At 38.4% G+C, this 24,007-nt stretch overlaps 2 protein-coding genes across 4 annotated transcripts; one reads left to right on the top strand and one right to left on the bottom strand.

Moving 5' to 3' along the window:
* Nucleotides 1-332: 332 nt before the first annotated feature.
* On the bottom strand, nucleotides 333-2,947 carry MRPS18C (mitochondrial ribosomal protein S18C). Its single transcript, XM_050327328.1, has 6 exons — nucleotides 2,881-2,947; nucleotides 2,733-2,806; nucleotides 1,425-1,508; nucleotides 915-972; nucleotides 537-596; nucleotides 333-456 (listed from the first exon to the last, which is right to left on the bottom strand). Exons 1-6 carry the CDS (start codon nucleotides 2,930-2,932, stop codon nucleotides 380-382), a joined length of 405 nt encoding a protein of 134 aa, XP_050183285.1. The 5' UTR covers nucleotides 2,933-2,947; the 3' UTR covers nucleotides 333-379.
* A 169-nt stretch (nucleotides 2,948-3,116) lies between these two features.
* HELQ (helicase, POLQ like) lies at nucleotides 3,117-19,368 on the top strand. Of its 3 annotated transcripts, XM_050327305.1 has the most exons (18): nucleotides 3,117-3,309; nucleotides 3,701-4,439; nucleotides 4,783-4,961; nucleotides 5,557-5,757; nucleotides 6,772-6,844; nucleotides 7,290-7,387; nucleotides 7,966-8,064; nucleotides 8,787-8,932; nucleotides 9,788-10,027; nucleotides 10,912-11,053; nucleotides 11,352-11,456; nucleotides 11,985-12,204; nucleotides 12,990-13,147; nucleotides 14,033-14,131; nucleotides 14,435-14,608; nucleotides 15,212-15,325; nucleotides 17,436-17,570; nucleotides 19,169-19,368. In XM_050327305.1, the coding sequence occupies exons 1-18, from the start codon at nucleotides 3,154-3,156 to the stop codon at nucleotides 19,253-19,255; spliced, it is 3,165 nt and encodes a 1,054-aa protein (XP_050183262.1). In that variant the 5' UTR covers nucleotides 3,117-3,153; the 3' UTR covers nucleotides 19,256-19,368. The 3 variants fall into 3 exon arrangements, with proteins under 3 accessions (XP_050183262.1, XP_050183263.1, XP_050183264.1); XM_050327306.1 differs by lacking the exons at nucleotides 3,117-3,309; nucleotides 4,783-4,961 and having other exon boundaries at nucleotides 4,245-4,439; XM_050327307.1 differs by lacking the exons at nucleotides 3,117-3,309; nucleotides 3,701-4,439; nucleotides 4,783-4,961; nucleotides 6,772-6,844 and having other exon boundaries at nucleotides 5,622-5,757.
* The last annotated feature ends 4,639 nt before the right edge of the window (nucleotides 19,369-24,007 follow it).

Genomic DNA, 24,007 nt, shown 5'->3' with positions numbered 1-24,007 from the left:
GCACCAAACGAACACAGATAACTTAATTAGCAGTCTACTTCAACTGCCACAATTTAAATACTTTTAATTTATCCTTAGGAAACCAGTAGTTGTTTATTTCCCCCATCTTACAATCTAGAGAGGGAAAAAAAACGGCCACCTAAAGTTTAGCAAGACCTGTGAGTGCAGAAAGGGGTCCAGGAAGCTGCCAGTTTCTATTACTGCCTTAATATTTCATACTTGCTTCAGACAATAAATTTTAGACACTTTATAAAATTAATAAAAACCCAACTGACACCCACCCCTCAGTCAACCACGCACTATGCTAGAAAACCACATTTCCAATAAGCAAGTATATGAACATGAAACACAGTTTTATTGTTTATTTCTTTACAGTATATTACTCTGGATACTTGATATTACATATCTTGGGGTCTGTGAGAAACTGTGGGTTCTTAAGCACAACTGGCATAAATCCTGTAAAAAGATAAGATGGAGGTATTCTTAATAGAAAAGTAAGCTTGACTTAGAAAACTCAGAAGCAGAATCATACTTACCAAATACTTGAGCTCTTTTAATGGCTTTTGTAACTTCCCTCTGCTTCTTGTGGCACAAGCCTAAAGAGATGAATTATTTTCAACACTAAGCAAGCCATTAGTCTAAAGGGTGAAAGGGATATTACTGATAATTCCCTCTATTTTTTTCTAAGTCTTCCTAGAAAAATGCACATGGGATATTACTGTTTCATTCAAAATGCACATAATTAAGGGATATTTTCATTCCTTGATGCAGGCTACCAAGCCAGAAGAATACTCTTACAAAATGTATAGAGTTGGTAGCAATTACTTTTGGAAAGACTGCTGAAGCACAGTTACTTAGACTCAGAAGAACATGAATATTAACCAGTAAATTATTTAATTTAATATTTCACATACCTGTTATATGTCTGCCATAAATGCAGCCAGTATAAGGAGAAACAAACTGGGAAAGAAGCTACTTAAAAAAGAAAATTACAGTCAGTTTAAGAACTTTTTTTTAGATGTTTACTTTATGTTACTACTTGCACTCTATTTTTCTTTTTTTTTTCCCATCTGTTTTCACAAAACACCTAAAGAAAAAGTAGAGCTTGGAACTAGACTATTTTCTATGGTATAACATTTAAGCTGTATGACAGCTGGATAGTAACCAAGGACTCTATCTGGTAAATGACAAAGTTGTCACACTAACACACAGAACTAGTAGCTTATAACTAGCTAGCTTATAACTACATTATCTGATCCTTAATCTGCACACATTTTCAAGTCTTAAATCCCTACACATATAGATGGATTTTTATGTTTTGGTTTTTGGGGTTTTTTTTTAGTTCTTATGGACTTCCTACACACACACATTTAAAAATAGTAAACCACTTACCTTCATCCAAGGACATGAGTTTTCAAACTCACCTGCACATTCTTATAGTCCACATTTATTTTACATAAGATGCATCTTTTTGGAGGCTCCTTATAGGGGTTCTCCATTTGTATGGGCTGAAATTAGAGAATTATTAACATCTTTAAGCTTCACCAGAAAATAAAGAACATTTGTTAGTTTTAATCCTTCAGGCAAGATATACCTTGAAACCAAAAGAGATATTTAGGGACATCACTGAAGTCTTTAAATAACTTCCCTAATTCTATTTCCCTAACACACTGATTGGTACAGAGCCATCTAAAAGACTTCTCACAGGTAAACCGCCTTTTATATTTTAGTAATAATGATACTGTAACAAGTCCCTTCAAAGGGGACATTCAGTGACATGGTGCTTACACCTTTTACTAGGAAGTCAATATCTGCAGAAGCTGGTAGAGAGGTCTGATAAGTCACAAGAGTCTTTTTTTTTTAAAGAATTTCAAAGCAAGTGGCCTGAGGGAGCTCCTGTCTGCTCACACACTTTTAAAGAGAGATTCCCAAGGACTGAAAGGCTCCTCAAGCTTCAGAATACACACAACACCAAATCCTCACAAGAAATGAGAGAAAGATGTTTCATTTTTCACAGAATTGTTAGGGTTGGAAGGGACCTCTGGAGATCATCCAGTCCAACACCCCTGCCAACGCCGGGTCATCCTATGGCTCAGGAATATGCCATCCAGGTGGGTTTGGAATGTCTCCAGAGAGGGAGACTCCACAACCACCCTGTTGTGGCAGCCTGTTCCAGTGCTCTGCCACCCTCAGTGTACAGAAGTTCTTCCTCATGCTGAGGTGGAACTTCTGTGTTTCAGTTTATGGCCACTGTTCCTTGTCCCGGGCACCACCAAAAAGGGTCTGGCACCATCTTCTTGGCACCTGCCTTTGAGGTATTTATATGCACTTTGCAGGCACAGGTTGGGCAGAGAAGCAATATTTTAAGAAGCTTTTGCTGATGCCAAAACCCACATATTTTTCTAATGTAAAAACAAACCTAATGCGCTCCCGTAAGTCTTTTTCTTAGCTATATTCGGGAAACCAGCTGGTGCTACCAAAGGTTTTGCTCCACACTTGGGTTTACTGAGGCAGCAAGTTTAAGGGCTACAGTTAGGATACTGAAATACAGATCAATGGTGCCTTAACCCTCAGCGCCCGGTGATCTCCTGCTCTGTAACACAAAGGATGCGCAGCCAGCAGAGCATTTTACAGAAGCGGGCTGAAAACGGAGAGATGGGATATTTCAGCGCGGCCGAATCCCGTCCTGCGCAGGGTGGGCGTCGGGACGGGGACGCTCGGGGAAGCCTCACCTGGTCGGGGTGCGCGGGCTGCGCCTGGGGCTGCCCCTCGTGCTGCAGGCGGCGCGGCCGCGCCCACAGCGCCGCTGCAAGGGAGAGAGCGACACGGTTAGCGGCGGGACGGACGGGACGGGGGAAGAAGGGAGCGGGAGGGACGCACCGGGAACCAGCCGGCTCCAAGCGCCCCGCGCCGCCGCTGCCCGCGCCGCCATGACAGCCGCCGTGAGCCGGCCGCGGCCGCCGCAGCGTCACTGCCGCCGTGGCGGGCTCCTGCCGGAAGTGCCCGCCGCCGCCTCATGGCGGCCGCGCCCCCCCCGGCCGGCTGCGGGTTTCCTCGCCCTGTCCCGCCGCGGCCGTGAGCCGGGGCTCCCCGCAGCCCCGGCCGCGGGGCGCCGCCTGGGGCTGGGGCTGGGGCTGGGACCGGGACCCGGCCATGGCCGAGCCCGGCCTCGCGGTGCGCAGGAAGAGCCGCCCCAGCTCGGAGCGCAAGAGGAGCCGCGCCGCGGTGCAGCCCAGCGTCGGCGGCTCGCCGGTGGCTCGCAAGAGACCGAGCGCTGGCGGCGAGGGGTCACCCCCGGCGGAGCCCCCGGTAGGGGATGTCGGGGTCCTAGGGCTGGTGTCGGGGCGGGGGAGCTCCATCTGGGAGGGTGGAACGTCCCTGGCCGAGCCTGCGTGGCGTGTGTCGGGAAGGGCCGTGCTTTGTACGAGAGGGGATGATCGCGTTTGGCTTTGCCTTTAAAAAAGCTCATCTACATCAGCTCCCTGGGCAGGCTTCCGTCCTGCTTTTAGGTTTGGTTTCACTGAGTCGAGGTATGTGTTCCTTTAGAATGCGACCTGGGTTTCCCCCACAGAGAATGTCAGAAAAGACAATTTTCTTTTAAGCTGGGGATTATTTGCATCTGATGTGTGTGCTGCACAAGTTATGCTGCTTCCTGTGGCGTTGCTTCAGAGTACTGATGCTCACTGTTGTGGTTTTACAGTACTGTAACGACAGTGAAGAAGACATGTTCGGTGACTATGACAGCTTCTGCGGAAATGATTCTTTCCTAGCTCAAGTGGATGACATCGAACACAAGTACCTGCAGGATAAAAACACGGATGTGAAAGCAGCTGGAGAAATCACAGCTGGGAATCTTCAGTTAGGAATTCACCAAAAAAAACAAGACAACTTCTCTGCTTCAGAAAATGTGTCTGTCCCTAAAGCTGAAAAAGAGGGTTCTTGCCGAGTGCGTGACAGAGACCTGGTGGATGGCAATAGAGAACCAGCTGAATCTCTTTTAGGCGACTTGCCATCATCACAACTTTTGTATTTTGAGAAAATGGATAAACTTTCTTCTGCTTTTAGGACGTCTGCGGACTCAAAAGGGAGGAATGAGTGTGTGAATTCTTCCTCCGACAAAATCAGGAGCCCATCGTCTTATTGTGCTGATGCTGAACACAGGAACAGACTTATGGACTTTTCCTTGGACTCCAAGTGTGTTTTATTGAAAACGGAGAGTCTTAAAGATCACCTGAAAAGTGCTATGACTGGAAATGCCAAAGCCCAAACTCTGCAGGTCTCTAAGACCAAGCAGCTTAAAGAAGCTGTTTTATCTGAAGAGATTTTTGTTGCTAGGAAAGCTATTGAATCTTCTTCTGTTGATATAGGCCCTTTTTATGGATTACCTAGCAAAGTTAAAGATTTATTCAGACAACTTCGAGGGATTGAAACGCTTTATGGTAGTGTAACTAATGATTTGTTGGAAAAAAAAGTGCTAGTGGAGTGTTGTCTCTTTCACCTATTACCCTGTAAAAATATATAAGGTAATTTTTGATGTAAACCATGTTGGAAAATAGTTGTTTTGGTTTTGTAAATGGCTGTCTTCGTGTTTTAGATGGGTGGAAAAGGTTCATATGGCTTATAGAATAGACTGTGGAAGGCTCCACCACTTAAGACTTCTAGTGATTTATTGAGGGAAAGTCCTCAAACGCTGGGCTTAAAGTATTCCATGGGAAACGTAGGCATTTTGCTATTGGCCATCATGCCCCTGGGATTCCTAATAGTTCCTTTTTGGTTTTTCAGAGTGGCAGCATGATTGCTTAATGTTAGAATCTCTACAGCAAAGAAAGAACTTAATATACTCATTACCAACCAGTGGTGGAAAAACACTGGTAGCTGAAATAATGATTCTCCAAGAACTACTCTGCAGGCAGAAGGATGTTCTGATGATCCTGCCATATGTTGCCATTGTCCAAGAAAAGGTCTGGATACAGTGTTTCTGATACTTCTTTGTTTGATACATATCTTTTCTGATATGCTTTGTCACCTTGTTACTTGGCTGGTTTTCAGCAAGTCCGTGATTTTTATGAGTATATGGTGGGAAGTGAGTGAAGTGACTGACCCCTCCTAGATGCTGCTCTGAGGGTCAGTAATTTTCTAATGGAACAGTCATAAATCATGAGGTGAGGATGCTGAGTTGTAAAGTAAATTATATATATATATATTTATATATAAACTGCATTTTGAAATAGTGGTGCTTTTTTGATGTTTTGTATATTTCTGCAGCCCAAGAGCTGAGCTGTCCAACTTGCTAAAGAAATGGTCTTGAAATAAAAGCTATCATTTTTTGGTGTAAAGGGAAAGTTAATTTTAGGGAGCAGATGAAACACAACCTGATAACATGTGCAGACACTTCAGTTTTGCAGCTGGAGTAGGTAGTCATAGCTAATATGTTTTCACTAATTCAAGCCATTGATTGTGGTCTGGATTGGTTATTTGTGCGTTGAGTTCTTGAGGCAGCTCTGAAATCCAAAATGAGCATGTGTTTGTTCTCTGATGGATTTTTTTTCCTTACAGATTAGGGGTTTATCAAGTTTTGGGGTAGAACTGGGTTTCCTGGTTGAAGAATACGCAGGAAGTAAAGGAAGACTTCCACCAATCAAAAGGAGAGTAAAAAAATCTCTTTATATTGCTACCATAGAAAAAGGACATGCTCTGGTGAATTCCTTAATCGAAACAGAGAGGATCAGTGACCTCGGCCTGGTTGTAGTAGATGAGGTATGACACAAGACTTACTCAGATTGATCATATATTACATACTTCTAATATACAATAATTAGCAAAACAAGTTATTTGATTGCTTGGTTTTGGTTTGAGTGTTCATCATGAAATTACTACTACTTAACTAAGTTTATTCTGCATTGGTACATAATTCTGTAAAATTACAAGTTATTTTTCTTTAACTGAAGCACTTGTTGCTGTATCAGAACAATTCTATATCAAGAGATCTACTGTGTTAGTGTTTGATAGTGAATTCCTAAATGATTACTTGTTACTTAGACATCTGTAAGAGATTACAAAAAAGCATAAATAATTTTAGTTGTATGGAATGTATTTCATGAATCCCAGAACTTAGCTCCTAAGTGTGAAACTGTGAGACTTTGTGTCTGGTATTAATAACAACTCAATGGAACATTAAAAAAAAAAAGAAAAATATCAAGTAACAATTGGCTATAAGAATTGCCCCTTATTCTTCTTTTTAGTGGTGTGGCTGAGTTGTGCTACTAAGGGTTGATTGTGGGGTTAAATAACATGTGTAGGGGGGCTGACTGAACTTACTTTAGCACAGGAGCTTCTAAACAGAAGGCAACTGAAGCATTAAATTCTACTCTTTCTGGGAGCTGCCTGCTAGAAATTTTTCTACACTGAGTGTTGATTAAAACACATTTTGTTGAAAATTGTTTTTGACTGGTGAATACAAGGATCTCCACGCTGACTTTTTACTGTCAGGAGTTAACTGTTTGGGTCGATTATGTCTAGTTAAATGGAAGGTAGATCTTGTCTACGTTTCGTCTTGATTCTTAAATGTTGTGTCAGTGAGGTTGTACTTCTGGAAGGAGCTTAGCAGTCAAAATTTACAAGCAGAAGTCCAAGAAAGAATCCTGTAGTATTTGGTTAGGTCTACATAATTTGTTGGGGGTATTTTAGGTTGGTGATTATTTTTTTTTTTTTTGAAGAAATACTCTTAACTCAGTAACATTCTTGCATTTTATTTTTCCCTTCTGTGCACAGCTGCATATGCTTGGTGAGGGAAGTCGTGGAGCAATACTGGAAATTACTCTTGCAAAAATCCTTTACACCAGTAGTAAGTCATGGCTGCTGTTAATGTTATTAGTGTATTGTAGTGATGGCATCTCTAGAGAGGAATCATACTTTTGCTTTCTGGATTTGTGGTATTCTGGCTGCTTTTGAAAAACACGCGATGACTCCATGCGGTAACAATGTTCATTGACCCTCCAATGATGGGTTGGGTGTTCTTGAAGCTTTTTTGATACTTCTCTGCAAAATCCTGAGTATTGTCAATTGTCTTCTATTTATTTGTAGGAGCCCCTAACCATTCCAGTTAAATGATCTTTTTTAATGTTTACATCTCAGGTAGTATTTCTTAGCATAGATCCCCCTTCAATCAGGCTACTTTGGTATTTATGAAAGACTAACGATGAAGAAGCAGGCCTATGAAGTAATTACTGAGCAGAAGTGTTAAAAATTGGTCATGTGACAATAAATTCCTCTCAACTTGTGTTCTACAGGAAACACACAAATCATTGGAATGAGTGCAACGTTAAATAATGTTGGAGACCTGCAGAAGTTCCTGCGAGCAGAGTACTACACCAACAATTTTAGACCGGTCTGTATACAAGATACCATAACTAGTAAGGAAGATATTTGGCTGTAAAATTACAGTAAATCTTTTTAGCATTGTATCACATCTTTTTTGCTTAATTTCACAGTATAGTGTAATATAATTCCATTCTATTGCTTACAGTTGTTACCAGTGCAATAAATTTCACTATGCACTTCTAAATGCACAAATGCAAGAACCTTTATGTTGTCCTGTTAAGACATTTGTGTCACTTTAACTAAACCAATTTTTAAATTATAGCTACTGATATAAATCAGTTCTTTTGATGTAACTAGAATCTCTGCTACTGGTGCTTGTATGCTATCAGGACAATGGTTTATTAATAGTTTATGGGATACAATATTTATCATTCTTCATCATGATTCAATGCCTTATCAAGGCAGATAATTAAAACAATTAACTTATCCAGAAGTTCTTGATGGGGTGAAGTGTGTGCTTGTGTATATGTAGGTATATATGTCATGTGATGCTTAGAGAAAAGCTTTAGCTGTACATAAGCAATAGCTTGAGAGAAAACTTAGTAATTTAACTGAAGTTTCTGTTTATGACTTCTATCTTGCTAGGTAGAATTAAAGGAGTATGTGAAGATACGAGACATCATTTATGCAGTTGACAGCAAAACAGAAAATGGCTTTACTTTTTCACGTGTCCTTAATTTCAAGGTAAAAACCAAAGTGCTTATAGTTTCTTTGAACTGTTTTTATGAAATGTATTATTATACATTGATTTTTTTTTTAATAGGCCTTTTACTAGAGAAATTGCTTAAACGTGATAGTTCATTTGTAGTACCTATGAGAAAGAAAATGGTGAGCTTTGGGGAGGAAAAAGGCCTTAAAATACTGAACACTTAACTTGATTTTCACTTCATTTTCACTCTTCAAGGTAGAAGTTTCTTCAGTATTTTGGCATGTGAACAGTAATGGGTTTGAGTATTCCAGATACCCATTGCTTTTTGTTTTGGGATATATTTTCTCAATGGTTCATCACTTAAGACAGTACTGAAAGAAGATACTTTTTGGGGAGTTTTCCAGCTTATTCCTGGCTTGTAGGGATTCATTTCAACTTTTACAAAGAAAAATGTTTTGTGTTAGACTGCCAGCATCACAAGTAACTATGGTGTTGCTAAAAGAAAATTAAGTATTAAGGGAAAAAGGCAAAGAATTTGATTTGTACATCCGTGTATCACTCAGTTCAAGCCTGATACATTAATAAACTCTTTCAAGTGAGGATTGGGAGAAAATCTTGTCCCTTCTTGCAATTATACCACATTAAATTAAATGAGTGTATTCTAGCAAGGTTGAGAACAAATATTGCTTAGTATTACATACTTAGGTTATGACTTAATTTCTAAGTTTAAATATTTGTCAATCTGTCTTTATTATAGTATTCTAGTTATCTGGAGAAAGCAGATCCTGACCACATCATTGCCCTGGTTACTGAAGTTATCCCTAATTATTCCTGCCTAGTCTTTTGTCCCACTAAAAAGAATTGTGAAAATGTGGCTTCAATGGTGTGCAAGTACCTCAAGAAGTAAGTATGTCATGTTTGGGTTTTTTTAATTATATATATTGAATAAAGGATTTATTGTCAAGTAAATACTTTGACCATGGAATGATATGAAGTTGCAAACTGCAAAAGTGATAGCAAACTGTGAAAGGCTTACTAAACAAAAGGGTTTTTTTAAAAATTCTTACTTTTAAACCAAACTATTTGAAAAATGGTTATCAGCGGACAAATGCTACATAAAAACTCATCCTAAATTAATGTGTGTCCCTTTGGCACTGGTTTCTGCAAGCTTAGAAAACAAACGTTTTCCTCTGTAGCCCTGTATTTGGTCATGTATGTTATTAGTCAATTGAATATCTCTGTTCCACACCCACTTTGTGAATCTAAGTTGTAAAACCTAAACCAGACTTCATTAATAAAGACAAGAAAGTAAGACTTAAGTTTGGTTTTGTTTAAATGCGATTTGATCAACTCATAATGGTCTAGCAAAGTAAATTTTATGTAGAAAGAAATTATATTAAAATAATGTAACAAACCTGCTCCCTTGCTATCAAAATTGAAACCATTTTAAAATGTACCTATAATCTTCACTCCTGGGCCTATTTCCATCTTTGGTGCACTCAATACCCACACACAACCAATATTTAATCCCTTCTGTGCCTGTGCTTATAAACAAGAAGAGAGTTCTGTTGCAGCTAAATCAGTCCTGTGTATTGCTATTTTAAAATTACTGTAATAACTCTTTCTCCAATCTAGATCTTAGAGGAATGGATAATGAACAGAAATAGACAGTAAGCATGTTTCTTGGTTGTTGTTGGTTTTTTTTTTTTTTAGTTAATGGTTGGTCAAAGTCTAAAGAAATACTTTTCCTCCTCCAAGAGAATTTAGAGCTCACAAGGAGAAAGAGAAACAAGATCTCATCAAGGACCTAAAGAATATTGGAAATGGAAGTGTCTGTCCTGTTCTGAAGCAAACAATCCCTTTTGGTATTGCCTATCACCATAGTGGCCTTACAAATGATGAAAGAAAACTCATAGAGGAAGCATATTCTACAGGTGTCCTGTGTCTACTTGCTTGCACAGCTACTCTGGCTGCTGGAGTCAACTTGCCAGCTAGAAGGTTAATAACCAAAACATATTCCATCTTTTATATAGATTTTTGCTTTTTAAAAAAATTGCTTTGATAAGTTGTAAATATCAGTGCTATTTAAAGTGTCTTTCTGCTTTTACTAGCAAATTGGAAATATAAGGGATTTCGTGCTCAAGTTGGGACAGAAGACTACAAAGTTTTTATGTAGGAAAAGTGAGTCAGTAGCAAGTCCCTCAGAATGCGTAGCTGAGGAGCACTTACCTAAATGGAATAAGGAAATTTTAATATATTGAAGAAATATTTCAGTGTTTTACTGATGCTTTTCGGGAGTACAGTGGTTTCTTTAGAATTTGACCTAAGAACAGCTTAAATTTAAAACTGGAAAATAAATCTTTTCTAAGGAGTTAATTTGAATATGTTTTAAAACAAAAATGTGTTATATTTTGACGTACAAGTGCTGACGATGTGATTGCTGTACTCTGTGCGACCAAAGACTATTTGCTAGGAGTCCACTTCTGTGTGCACATATATTGGAATTCTGAGGGAAGAAACAAAATTCATATGAAAGACAAGTGTTGTCTTTTTAGCATAAGTGGTGTATGGTCAGTGTTGCTTGTGTTTTTCTGTAGGGTTTATTTTATATCTCAGTGATTTTCATCTTGAACTCAGGCCTAAGAGTACATGTAAAAACTAGTTTCAAAGATTCTGCAAAACATAATGAACATGGCTTACCATTTAATAAACCTTAAGTTGTTAAATGCTTTGCATTTGATTTACACATCTGTTCAAAGAGGTGCATTTGATTTTTATTCGTTACTAGGTAAGGGGCATATTTAAAGAATGAATTTGCACCATTTTATTGCTGCTTTAGTAATTTGAGTATAAAGTATGACTTATTAAAGGCTTCTTTACAGGGTTATTCTCAGAGCTCCTTATGTTGCTAATGACTTCCTGAAGAAGAACCAGTATAAACAAATGATTGGCAGAGCTGGTCGAGCTGGTATTGATGATGCTGGAGAAAGTATTCTCATAGTGCAAGAGAAAGACAAACACTTGGTAATTTTTACAAAACTGTTGATAATTCGAATTGTTGTGTTAAGTTGATAGAATAAACAGGAGGAGCTGAGCTGCCTAGCCTAATTTTTCTTCACTTCTTAATGTTGCAAATATTTAGCTTATATAGTAATACCTTTAAATAACTTTTATGTGGTTTGTTTTCATATCTGAATTGTAAAATTTAGATGTTTACACTTATTTTCTTTATGAGCTGAATCATGCATATTAGTGGGTTTTTTAAGTGTAAAATTAATGCATAAATATTTTCCCTGCACAAATACATTTTTTGCTCTTTTAGGTTCAGGATTTAGTTTCCAGTCCTTTGGAGAATTGTTACAGCAATCTTCTGCTGGAGTTGACCAAGGGAATGCAGAGCCTGTTGTTGTCTTTGGTCGGACTGAAGGTATCAGTTAACTCTTCTCTGTGAGTAACTTAAGTGCTTGGAAATGCAAAGAAAATGTTGCCTGTTGATTCTGTAGAAAAAAAAGGCAGACTTCTTAAACATATGGACTTGAAACTTCAGAACAGCTTCCAATCAGATAAGAAGGGCAAAGGTTTGATTAGTCTTTACTTAATAGCCAAGTTAAATAAAATCACATAACATGACAGTTTCTTTATATGTAAAAGCAAAAATGGTATCTACCTCATTATACAATACAGTATTAATATTTCTATTTCTGATACTTGATTCAAATAGAAACAGTGGAAACAAATTTAACATGATGCAGTAGATTGAATAATAGACCAGATGGAGAGCAGTCCCATCAGATCTGCCATAGGCTGCCTATCATTCTATTTATTGTCACGTTGTCATGTATTTCTATAAAAACACATCAACAGGGCATCAAACTTCTTCTATTTGTTAAATTTTTTCCTATATCTTATGAAATTATAACTTCCAGTATGCTAATCACTTCCAAAACTGTTGCAGATAGCAGTTACCTGTGAGGAGGTCAACAGTTTTATGTGTGGTACGTTGCTGGGTGTTCAGCAGCAGCTCTTGTCTAAAGAGAAGAGCCTCTCAGAGATAATTAAAGATGGACTGGAAAATCTAATAGAAAAAGGACTCCTAAAAGGAAGAATATCTGAGAAGGACCACAATTCCAAATGTACACTAACAATCACGCCTCTGGGAAAAGCTACATATAAAGGTAGGGCTTTTTTTAATCTTATTATAATCTGTATTTCAGCATTTCAGCCTTTTCTCAGTTTGGTCCTTTTTCCCATTTTCAGTCTGAAACCGCAGCCAAAAATAAGTTGTAGAAAGACAGTTTTACTGAATGATGTGCTGAACTGAAAATGGGAATGAACAAGTAGCACATGACAGAGTGGGATGGGAATGAAGTGTAATAATATTGATCCCAGTGGGAGCAAAACCAGAAGTGTACCCCTAAAAAAATTACTTAAAGATTTGATTTAGTGGTTGTAATTAAAGTGCTCAGGACCTCATTTTGTAGTTCATTGTTATGAACAGTTGTTGTGAACAGAGGGATTTCTTGACTAGAGGGAAGCTCGAGATGGAAAGGGAGCATATGACACGTAGACCAATTGTAATAAAGAAGAGAATATATCAGGAAGTTCTGTTTTCCTGGCACAGCATAAAGATTTTGGGGTATGGAATGAAACTGGATTAGCAATCTGAAAGAGTCCTTCAATCTACCACATTATTGCAGGATTTCATTAAAGCCAAGGCATTTCACAAACTCCAAAACCACACAGAACAGACATGCATGGAAATAGGTGACTGCCTTTCCTCAGTTTTGTTTCACTGCTCATGTTAGGTTAGAACATTTACTTATGTTACAGTTATTTCTCTTCAATTCAGATGGCATAACAAGGTTTTGTGGAAGATAAAGATAATATTGACTATGTTAAAATCTATTGCGCTTGACTGTGTGCCTGTTTATAATTGCAATACGCTGTGTGCTTATTCTAGGATCTATAGACTTGGCATACTGCAATCTTCTGTACAGGGACTTGAAGAAAGGTTTGGAGGGGCTAATTCTGGAGAGCAATCTACATCTTCTATATCTGGCAACTCCCTATGATATGACTTCTAGCTGTAGCCCAGATTGGATGATATACTTGAGACAGGTGAGGATTTGCTAGCAAACATGCGTTGGGGTGTACAATAATCCTGCTTATTAAATTTGCAGTGAGTTTATAGGCATAGGAAATGTAGCTAGTGGGGTAGCAATGTAATGAAAAGATGTGCTGTTTTATTTTCAGAGGCAGGGCAGAACTACTTTCTTCTGCTGCATAAAAATCTAAGTTCTCTTTTGTACCTATAATATTTGACCCTCTTTGGAGGAAACCGTGGCATGAAACATATCTCTTGAGTTGCCAGTACTCTAAATCCTACCTCTGACCTTGGTGCTTGCCTTGCCATTGCCGAAGTCTGGTTTATCTTAAACAAGACTTTCCTATAAACTAGTCCTACAAGAAAACCACTATTAAATTGATCAAGAGCCATATTTACCTTCCGATGCTCATTCATTTATATGTGTAATCTAAGGAGCAAAATCCACTAGAGACTTAACCATTGTTTGATGTGTCTAATGATGAGTCTAATACTAAATTCCAACTGTGATTGTAACTCTTACACTGTGGCAAATACTTCTCCTATAGACTGTGCTTGTGTCAGCCTTAGCAGCACTGCCCTCATTCTAGTCTTCCATTCTTTGTAAGATCCACCCATAATTCCACTATTCCATTTTCTGTAAACTGTTGTATACTGTGGGAGCACTAAAATGTTGTGTTTTTTTTTAAATGAGGCATTCAGAGATGGACATTTACAGATAATTCAGATAAGTGGGAAAAGAGACTGCAGATCTGACTGTCTAGGGACTACAGGACTAGTCTAGTGACTAAGTACTCTGCAGAGATACTGAAAAACATTCTTTCACTGTAAATAATACACTTTTTTTTTTCTATAATATTAAGAGAAATCTGAAAATTCTTTGTGTAATCTTATTTTAGTTCAACCAGCTAAGCGCAGCAGAGCAAAAAGTAGCAGATATTGTGGGAGTGCCTGAAAGCTTTATTACAAAAAAGGCTTCTGGCCAAGCCATCAGAAAGGTAGGCTGGAGATTTCTCATACCTAAGATGACTGTTTAGTAATTTTATTTGATTATTTACAAATTCTAGATTGTTTACAAATTCTAGGTTATTTTTCTGTTAGTGTTCTCTTTAACTGTTCTAATTATTAAAGTTCTTTTAACCCTATTGTTTGGTTTTCTTAACGTTTAATGTCTTTGGGTATAATATAGAAATGTTTTAGAGCTGTGAAAGAGTAGAGAGATGAAAAGAATTTCCATGCAGTACTAACAGAAAATCTGGAGTTTGATATGAGCTCTGAGTTTTAGCTTGTTTTATTCCTAGAATGTGGACAGTGCTGTGGTAAACAGGCTCTACCTGACATTTGTCCTTTATACCCTGGTGAAAGAGACCAATGTATGGAATGTTTCAGAGAAGTTTAATCTGTCCCGAGGATATGTGCAAAATCTCCTTAATTCTGCTGCCTCGTTTGCCTCCTGCCTTCTACACTTCTGTGAGGTAGTGTGTTAAATGAATGGAAATAAATCCTTTGTGATTGGTTTTTCAAAATCTGGAGTTTTGTTCTCTTACTTCAGAACTGAACACGGGTGTTGTATTTCAGCTCTACTGTGCAAAAATGTTTTTTCACCTTTTCCGTTCAAATTTATTTTCCCTGTTGAGGAAAACAGCCCTGTACAGTCATATTTCTGATACTAAAAGTAAGCTTTATGCACTGAGAATGTGAAAATACACAAACTGTATGGGGCACTAATCAGTGTCAGCGCTGTTGGTGAAATAACTGTCAGTTCTACCTTTCTCCTATAAATAAGGCCATCTGGTTGTGGAATGTCAGCTCAGGAAAACAGTTGGCTTGTTCTCTTGCATTTCTTTGCTCTGTTGAGATAATGCATTGCTTGTCCTTCAGAACTGCCCCAACCTTGGGATGTTCAGCTGGAGTGCTGAATACAGCTCTGCAGCTGGCTGAAAGGATAATTAGAAATATCAGTGCTTCCCCTGCCTAAAAGCCAAATATACACTTGTTGCCATAGCAGAGCTTTTTATCTGTCGTGTCCCCCAAATACAAACTTAAGATCTGATTTTTAGTGATCTCCATCTCTGCAGGAATTGGAAGAATTCTGGGTTTATAAAGCCTTGCTGACAGAGCTTACCAAGCAGCTGACATACTGCGTTAAGACAGAACTCATCCCTCTGATGGAGGTAGCAGGGGTTCTAGAGGTTAGTAAACATGGCTTATATGAAATTTTTCAGTGTGAACTTATATGCTAAATGTTACTGTGCCTTTCAAGTATATCTGGAAGATCAGGCGAGTTTATTATGGAGAATTCAGCAAAATGCAGATATTCCACAACAGTCTGGAGGTTGGGGGAAAAGTGGTCTGTTGAGGAAGTATGAGCTGGAGCCATTAGTGTTTTTCTTCTGGCTGCTGCCACAGCAACAGTGAAAATGCTCTATTTGGACAATAATTTAGCTGTATACTCAGCTGGAAAACAGAGTCCAGGTTTCTTTTGTGGTAAGAATTCTAAAGTTCATAGGAGTAAAGAGGAATAAGAATTTACATCCTCATGGAAATACGTGAAGTCCTAATGAGAACTTAGGCTTTTGCAAATCACTTGCAGTGCTGCATGTACTTTAAATAAGAAATGTAGCCAGTTTCTGAATCAAAGATCCCTACTAAAGTAGAAAATCTTTTGGGGCTTCAGTCCAAGGTTATACTATCTGCAAAATTATTTAACTTGCCTGTCCAGCCTATTATAGAATCAGTTTGTCAGGAAACCACTGAATTTAGTGGCAATAAGGTTTTATTCTCAAAACCTAAACACTGAAGACTTGAAATCTAATCGGCTGTTGGGTTTTTTTATATATATATATCAAAAGTAAGTAGTAATTTTTTCACAGCTCACTCCATATGAGACCATTTCTGTGGCCAGAGAAGTAAGGCAAAAAAATGTCTGGACAGCATGATTCTGATAAAGTTGTATTTTAAAGGAGACCCTTCAAAAAAAATTAATGCTATAACCAAGGTACTTCTGCCGTTGGAGTTAAAACTATACCAACAACTGATACTTGTAGCAGGTAAATTGTCCTGAAACAGATGTGACTTGCTTAGATTTCTGTGGAGGAAATTTAGAAAATCACTCTTGAGAGTACTGTAGTGAAAGAGAATTATTTTTTGCACATTTAGTTGTGCAGTTTTCAAAGAACAATCTAAACCCCCTTCATGAGATTCAAGTAATTTGTGAGAAAGGATTCTGTGTTATTTGACATACTGTGCATACAACAGCCAAATAGAGCACAGGAAATACTTATTGTCAATTAATGGCTACTTCTGGTGAAATTAATGACACCTATTTCACATCAATGAACATGCATGGAGGAAGATTATATATTGTAAGCTATTTCCTGTGGGATGCTAAAAGACCCCATATAAGCCATCAAATAAATGTCTTTCTATTCCTTGTTGTCTCTAAAAGAGGTGAGGGGGGAAAAGACCCAAAAGGTAATTAACCATATGTTTGTTCACCAGATGGTCATTTATTTCATAACTCAGCCTTGGGTGTACGGCACATTACTCCACTACTAGTGTAGAAATGCATTTTAATTTTAACTTTGTAAAGTTCTAGCATTATTTGTTTTGCAAAAGGAATTTGTTTGCCCAGAGACCCCCTGTTAAGCAAATACTCCTTGGCTGCCTTACATAGGCAATGGGATCAGAGTCAAGAGAAGCAGATAATGCCCACCCTCTTACACTGGTGACAATCAAATTCCAGAGAATTACTTCCTGTGATGTGCATCTCTCCTGTATATGTGGGTTCACAGCTATGACTTCGCACAGAATTGGAGAAATAAAAAAGATACTGTGATGTTAAAGAAAAAGTATTTATAAGCTTGAAATAGGAAAGTATAGCCTCTTCTGGAGTTTTGTGAAAGCTGTTCTGTAAAAATTCAGTGAAAAAAATTCTGTTAAAATCAGCCCTCCTTTCACTTAGGCACCTCCAAAGAATGTGAGACAGTTGTTGCTGCCAGTGACAGTGAATGCAAAACATCTGATAAAATGAGAAGATGGCAGAGTCAGTATTATCTAGGCTCAGAAAATACAGGGTTCCTAAGAGCTGGGTGAAATTGTTGAGTGAGGTAAATCTTAGTGGTAAAAAACTGTGCTTTTGAGGAGTAAAGATTCTCAATGACTATTTCTGTTAAAAAGAGAACAGAGAATTGGATTGATTCACAGAATTTAATTAAATATTGGAGGTTGGTGCAGAGGTTGGCACTTAACAGTAATTCTTATTGCCTGTTCTCATAATCTAACGCAATTCTGTCCTTTCAGGCAAGAGCAAAACAGCTTTATAATGCAGGGTACAAAACTTTAGCACACTTGGCTAATGCAAATCCAGAAACCCTGATTAAGATGATTGAGCACTTGTCACGACGTCAAGCCAAACAAATTGTTTCATCTGCAAAGGTAAGTTAGAAACAAAGCTATAAAAAACTCTGCTTCAGAACTCCATTATGTCAAAAGTGGATGTTTGAATGACATGAAAAGTGAAGGATTCAATTTACTAGTTAGTGGATATTTGTGATCCAAATACTGATCTGTGATAAGAACAACCTGTTACATACAGCATAGTGCCAAATTTTGCTCCTTTTCAGAGGGGAAGCAAAGGGCAAAAATGTTTGACGCTTGTCTGATGAAATACGGGAACTAAATGACTACACTGGTCTCCCTGCTGAGTCGTCGTAAGTGGATAATGCTTGATTCTACCAATATCTCAGGACTTACCTTACAGAAATGATACTTGTGGCAGTAGTGGTTACTTGTTACAGTAGTGGTACTTGTGGCAACAGAACAGTATTTCCAGGATTGTAGAAATGTAAACCAACAAGGCACAGGGTTAATGTTACTTTTGTAGTTGCTTTTGTCATGCCCTGTCATTCTTTCCTTCCTTTTCCATTTTGAATATGCATCATGAGAAGGGCCTTCAGTTAATATCTGCCTCTAAGGCACACTTAGAGCCTTTGGCACACATAAATAAATGAAGGGAAAAATTATGTAACAAACATTGTGTTTTGTCTAAAAAAATACAGGAAGTACTTTTATCAATGGTAGCATTTTCTCTCTATCTCCATTAATCATCTGCTGTTGCAATGGTATTGGCTTCACGTTGAATTCTTTTAAAAGAACAGACTTTTGGTGAAGTAAGGGAATGTCTAGAATGAATGGATGGGGGTTTGGTTGTAAAATTGAGACAGTCAATTACGAAGCCTTGGTTTGTATATTGTCATGGAGTAAACATTCTAACTTTGAGGTTTATGCACTTAAAAGGTCACATTTGTTTAATGTTGTTGTAGGCTTCTTGCTGCTTTTTTTTTTCTTATGCTGCTTTGTGAGCCAGAAGAGAGGGATATATGCAGATTCCTCATCCACATCAGTGCCAAATCCAACAATCTAGCTTACTCTCATGCTCAGATATTGAATTTATGGAGTTTTCTCTAACTGGGAAGTTAGAAGAGTGCTAGCATGGAGGCCTGTTCTTCTCTAACTGCCAGCAACAAACAGCTCAGGGCAGAAGATTAAACAGTTGTTGATACTGGGAGTCCTCTCTGTCTGGTGTAAAATGCTGTAGTAAGAAATTTCGTATAAAGCAAGAGATTGGCAAATTGTCAGGCACAACTTAAAAATGTTTATTCCAATGTGGAAAATAAAGGTTTAAGGTTAAAAATGCTCCTTAGTAGTTACAAACAAAACTGTTTATGTTCTGTTAATTTGATGTACTGTGGCAGAATTGAGAAAACCAGATGTGTACTGTATGAATTTTTGCATGACTGCTTTTTACATGGGTGTACACTGATCAGTAAGACATGTTGGTAGTAGTACTTGTGCACAGGTTGGTCCTTTGAGGCAAAGGTTCCTGTGATCACTGTGGTCCTATGAGCAGCAGCAGAGGTCTTTCACAGACCAGGTGCAATTTTTGAAAGAAACATTGGTGTTTTAACCTAACGATTACAGCTCATGCTTGTATTTGTTTTCTAATTTTTGTTTGTTTGTTTTTGTCACTGTAGATGCTGCTGAGTGAAAAAGCTGAGGCTTTGCAAGAAGAAGTTGAAGAACTCTTAAAGGTGCCTACAGATATCCCAGGGACCCACTGACCAACTGTCATGAAGAAAAATCATGTCCAAAATTTGGATATTTTAAAATTTTTAACTTTTCTTTGTAAAGCTGCTGCAATGTAATAAATATTTAATGTCTTTTGTATGCCGCAGTTCTGTGTGAGTTCTGAGTTCAGAATGTTTCTTGGAAAGTTGACTTAACTTGAATGGTTGGATTATGAACCTCTTGAGCAGTAGGGTAGAGTCAGAAGATGGGATCTTCATTCATTCCTGGTTTCAGACGTAGCCCTAGGAGTGCTTTGGGGATTGGACTAACTGCCTAGTGTGTACTTCTTCCAGGAGCTTAGGTTCATAGTTGACTTAAATAATATCTTTATTTTGGATATTACCCTTTAGACACATGGGTTTGAGTGAACTACTCCAGAATTCCTGCTTGCAGGATTCTCTGTTCTCTATGTATAGCTAACAAAAGGAGAGAAATAGAGCTGCAATTCTTAACAAAGGAGCTGTCCTAGAGTTGTGCAGGAAATTGTAAATGATGCCTAGTTTCAGCCTCTTTAAAAGATGCAAAGATTTTCATATTTGTTCATACTCATATTCAAATTTTCAATGTTTTTTAAATTCATATTCAGCCTTTGGCCATTCCCTGAAATAATTTTTTCAGGATGCTTCTGTAGCTGTCTTCCAGACAAAAAGTTCACTCTTTTTTAAATGTTTTTTTAATTACTTAAATGTAAAGACTAGTAAAGATGAAGTCTTGAAGAACTGACTTTTGAGAAGCCGTATCGAGTTCTGAGACTGCATGGGCAGGTGTCAGTCACAGTTAAAATTTCTAAAGCTATCTGAACCAGATTTGTTCCAGCAAAAAATTAGGCTTCATGGAAGTAGTGTTGAGGACACCTGAAACTTCCTCAGTTGTGATAAAGTAAACTTTGCAAAGCTGGTGTCTGGTACTGGACAATGGTAGAGCACTGCCCATTAAGACAAACTTGAAAGCTGGGACAGACTGGTGGGTTAAATCATAGAATCGTAGAATGGTTTGGGTTGGAAGGGATCTTAAAGATCATCTAGTTCCATCTCCTCTGCAATCAGGGACACTTTTCACTAGACCAGGTTGTTCAAAGGCCCATCCAACCTGGCCTTGAACACTTCCAGAGATGGGGCATCCTCAGCTTCTCTGGGAAACGTGTGCCAGTGCCTCACCACCCTCACAGGGAAAAATTTCTTCCTAACACCTAATCTAAATATCTCCTTTTTTAGTTTAAAGCCATTCCATCTTGTCCTATCACTATCTGCCTGTATAAAAAAAGTCTCTCTTCCTCTTTTTTTGTAAGTCCTGGAGCATTCTCCAGGCTGAACAACCCCAATTCCTGCAGCCTATTTTCATAGGAGAAGGACTCCAGCCTTCTGATCATCTTCATGACCTCCTCTGAACCTGCTCCAACAGGTCCGTGTCTTTCTTGTGCTGAGGACCCCCAGACCTGGATGCAGTATTCCAGGTAGGGCATGAAAGTAGTTTTGAGTTATGGTAGCCAGTATAGTAGGACACCTAAACGTGGCATTTCTCTGCAAAATCAGGTGTCTCTTCTCAATAAAGCAAAATTAAGATAAACCTTTGTTAAACTGTGTGTTTGTTACTCAATTCAGTTAATTATGTTGGCATTCTAGAAATAAACAAGAATGGTTTTAAACTCAGTGGGGCATTAGATGTTGAACGCTTGATTGAAAGAAATAATGGTGAAAAACTGATGACAATGCTAGTATTGTACTGCTGATTTTGGTGTTGCATCATAGGTAGCAATTGAATAAATTCTTTATTTAGCAGAAACATACTTCTAGTTATGATAATTCATAGCGGCTTATGAAGTTTATATAAGTGCAATATTTGAGTGCATTCAGTATTAAACCAGGTCAAGAATTTTAAACCAGCACTTTTTAGCGGCAGCATGATTCATTTCCACTGGTTGATTGAGTGCCTGTAGAGGAATCCTGTTGCTGATCCTGAAGGGCTAAGGCACAAATGGCTTTGGAAACAGAAAATGTTACGTTGGCTCTAACAGTAATTGGCTCTCAAGGGCAGAAGCAGTATTTGCCATGACTTGAGGCTGTGTAAGTCTGTCTCTTAGTGCCTTGCCCTTTTGAGATATATTTTTGACCAAATGATAGATAATATTAAATTCTCTATTGGTTTATTTGTGTTACATTCAAAAGACAGATGATGTTCACGCCAGCATAACTGTATGTACCTAAGTAGTTGATGTAGTACACATATAAGAAAATTTTAGTGATGCTCTTAAGGCTAACCAGTTGCTCTAAAGTATTTTTTGGTGCTTTCTCCAGAGTTTGGTACAGTCTTGCATGGATCTGGGGGGGAGGGGGAAATCAAAAACAAAACAAAGAGCAAGTTACTGTAAAATTATTCACTCTGAGTACTGCTTTATTAGTACTGGTGTTGTGGATATAATCCATGCTGCATTAACTACAGAGTAGTTAACGAGGCAGTAACCTCTGTCACAATGATATTTGTACTTGCATGCTTATCAGAGTGTACATTTTTATTTTTATACAGTGGACGGGAACAGCAGGAAAAAAATTCTTCCTGCCAGTTACTAACTGTAACCTCACTGTACATCACTAACAACCAGCACTGTTGTGAGTTCAGATTTTGACCTGATGGACGTTTAGAATGGAAGTCAAGTATTCCCTACAAATACCAGATCCCCTTTGAAAATGGTAGGAAAAGCTGGTTTGAAATAAGCAAGTGGTTTCAGATCTGCATGAAGCTGGTCTGGAAAGAAAAAGAGGTTGACGTTTGTTGTCTCTGCTGTTCTGTTTACACAGGCTGTGCTCTGCCAGATGGATGAGTGCAACTCCCTCAAGGCTTTCTCTGTTACCTTTAAGAACATCAGAAGTGGAATTAATGAAGCTGCTCTAATTTTCTCTGAAACTCTGATATATGTAGCTTGTCTTATTTTTTCTAAAATCAAGCTTGTCAAGCAAGGCAGTGTATGCACTTCATACCACTTATTCTTTCTACAATATGTATCAATGTATGATCAAATGCTTTTCATATAAAGCTTTCTTACCTGGGCTTTTCCGCTGGGTGAAGATGGGAGAGGGGAAAAAAGGTATACAACAGATGCTGGTCATGATATTTTTGTCCTGCTGGATGATTCTGAAGTAGTTCAATGTCAACTACAGTACTAGGCTCATAAAAAAAAAAAAATATATATATATGTATATATATATATGTATATATATATGTAACATGCAGATATTGGAATGGGTATGATTTGGTTAATGGATGTGCTATGGGAAAGCTTGTGCTAAGCAAGGATGAGTTCAGGATGTTTTGGAAAGCAAAGATTTCTCACTTGCTTCAATGGATGTTTGTATCCTAAAGCCTGTGTTAAAGGTAAAGAAGCTATGTTGATGAATTTATCTTACTTCTATGTGAAATAAGAGTAGGTGCTTCAAAGCTAAGGTAGGTCATAAAAACATGTAGGATGTTCCAGCCAAAGCCTTCATAATCCACAGTAAATTGAATCAGATCTATGGTGTGTGCAACTCTTTTCAGATGCAGAATAAGTGTTCTGCCCTAAAACCTCAGAGCGTATTTCTTAGTCTTTGTCCCTCTTCACTCCATTTTCCAGCTCACCCACAGAGACCAATTTTTTGTGAATGGTGATTCCCGTCCTTCCCCGAATCATAATTCTGTGCTTTTAGGAATCCCTGTATGTAACCTATTTAAAATGTCTCTCTGCAAGGACTGGTAAGAGGGTCAAGCCTTAGGTTAACGTTTAGCTGTTAATTTTCATTGTGTGAACAAGACCTTTTGTGTTCCTCTGTTCTAGAAAGCCATTTCCATGTGAGGTTAGTCCTGCTTAGGCAGCTCTCACTTTGTCCATCCTTCAAAAGCTTCATTTCATCTCTTTCAGCAGGGTGGTCCAGCTCTGCACATCAGTTGTAATGAGAGGCAAATGTTCTCACATAAAAGCTTTGTTCTGGTAAGTGGGAGGCTGAGTGATTTTGGTGTGCTCCGCAACTCCCACCTTACCTGAATCTGTCAGTTGCAGACTCAGTGGAAACAGTCTTTTCGAACTACCTATAAAGCTGTGTGCACTTCAAAGAGAACTGCTAAAAGCTAGACCCATGGTGTTATTCCCAGCTCTGAATAAACACAGCACAGTTTACAAAATTTATTATAAAACGGTGCAGTCTCAGCCTCCCATAACCAGCTGAGTTCAGAAATAAAACCAGCTGGGAGTGCTGAGGGCTGTGTGCTCTGTCAGGGCGAGGTCTGGCTGGGGGTTTGGGGGCAGGGAGTAAGGAGAGCTTACAAAACCACTTCGATAGGCATCTCTGTTTTTTACAGTTTCCATGCTTTCTTGGCATCAGTTTAGTTTCATCTTCCTGATACTTCTTATACAGAAACAGAGTGCTACTCTGACACAGGTCTGCTCTGTTCATCCGCCCAAACACTGCTGTGTCACAAGAATTGTTTGCTCTTTGTATAACTCTTCCCTTCAGAATTCCCTCAATACGCAGAAGGTAAAACATTGATATATATATATATTGATATATATGAAAATATATCAGTTCTTGGTGCTTCCCCAGGAAGAGCAGTGGGGTCCCTCTTAGCCCAAATTTTCCATGGGAGTCCAAATACCTCTGTACTGATCTCCCCTACGTTGCAATATTTAAAAATGGGTATAAAACAATGTGAAAAAATGCCCAGGCAAAAGCTGCAGATTCTTGTTTAGTACCTCTAGCTCTTATGCAAATGCTGGA

Source organism: Myiozetetes cayanensis, unplaced genomic scaffold, assembly GCF_022539395.1.
Source record: "Myiozetetes cayanensis isolate MyiCay16 unplaced genomic scaffold, myiCay2020 scf33, whole genome shotgun sequence".
NCBI classification, from domain to species: Eukaryota; Metazoa; Chordata; class Aves; order Passeriformes; family Tyrannidae; genus Myiozetetes; species Myiozetetes cayanensis.
The sequence above is the reverse complement of the archived record's forward strand: the minus strand, read 5'-3'. Positions and strand labels throughout refer to the sequence as shown.

Excerpts from the sequence above, each read along its gene's own strand:
- MRPS18C (XM_050327328.1), bottom strand. The coding sequence starts at position 2,932 with ATGGCGGCGCGGGCAGCGGCGGCGCGGGGCGCTTGGAGCCGGCTGGTT. Across the intron at positions 1,509-2,732 it reads AGCCCGCGCACCCCGACCAG|CCCATACAAATGGAGAACCC; the intron begins GTGAGGCTTCCC and ends CTCTAATTTCAG. Across the intron at positions 597-914 it reads TTATGGCAGACATATAACAG|GCTTGTGCCACAAGAAGCAG; the intron begins GTATGTGAAATA and ends TCATCTCTTTAG.
- HELQ (XM_050327305.1), top strand. The coding sequence starts at position 3,154 with ATGGCCGAGCCCGGCCTCGCGGTGCGCAGGAAGAGCCGCCCCAGCTCG. Across the intron at positions 4,440-4,782 it reads AGGGATTGAAACGCTTTATG|AGTGGCAGCATGATTGCTTA; the intron begins GTAGTGTAACTA and ends TTGGTTTTTCAG. Across the intron at positions 11,054-11,351 it reads AAGAGAAAGACAAACACTTG|GTTCAGGATTTAGTTTCCAG; the intron begins GTAATTTTTACA and ends TTGCTCTTTTAG.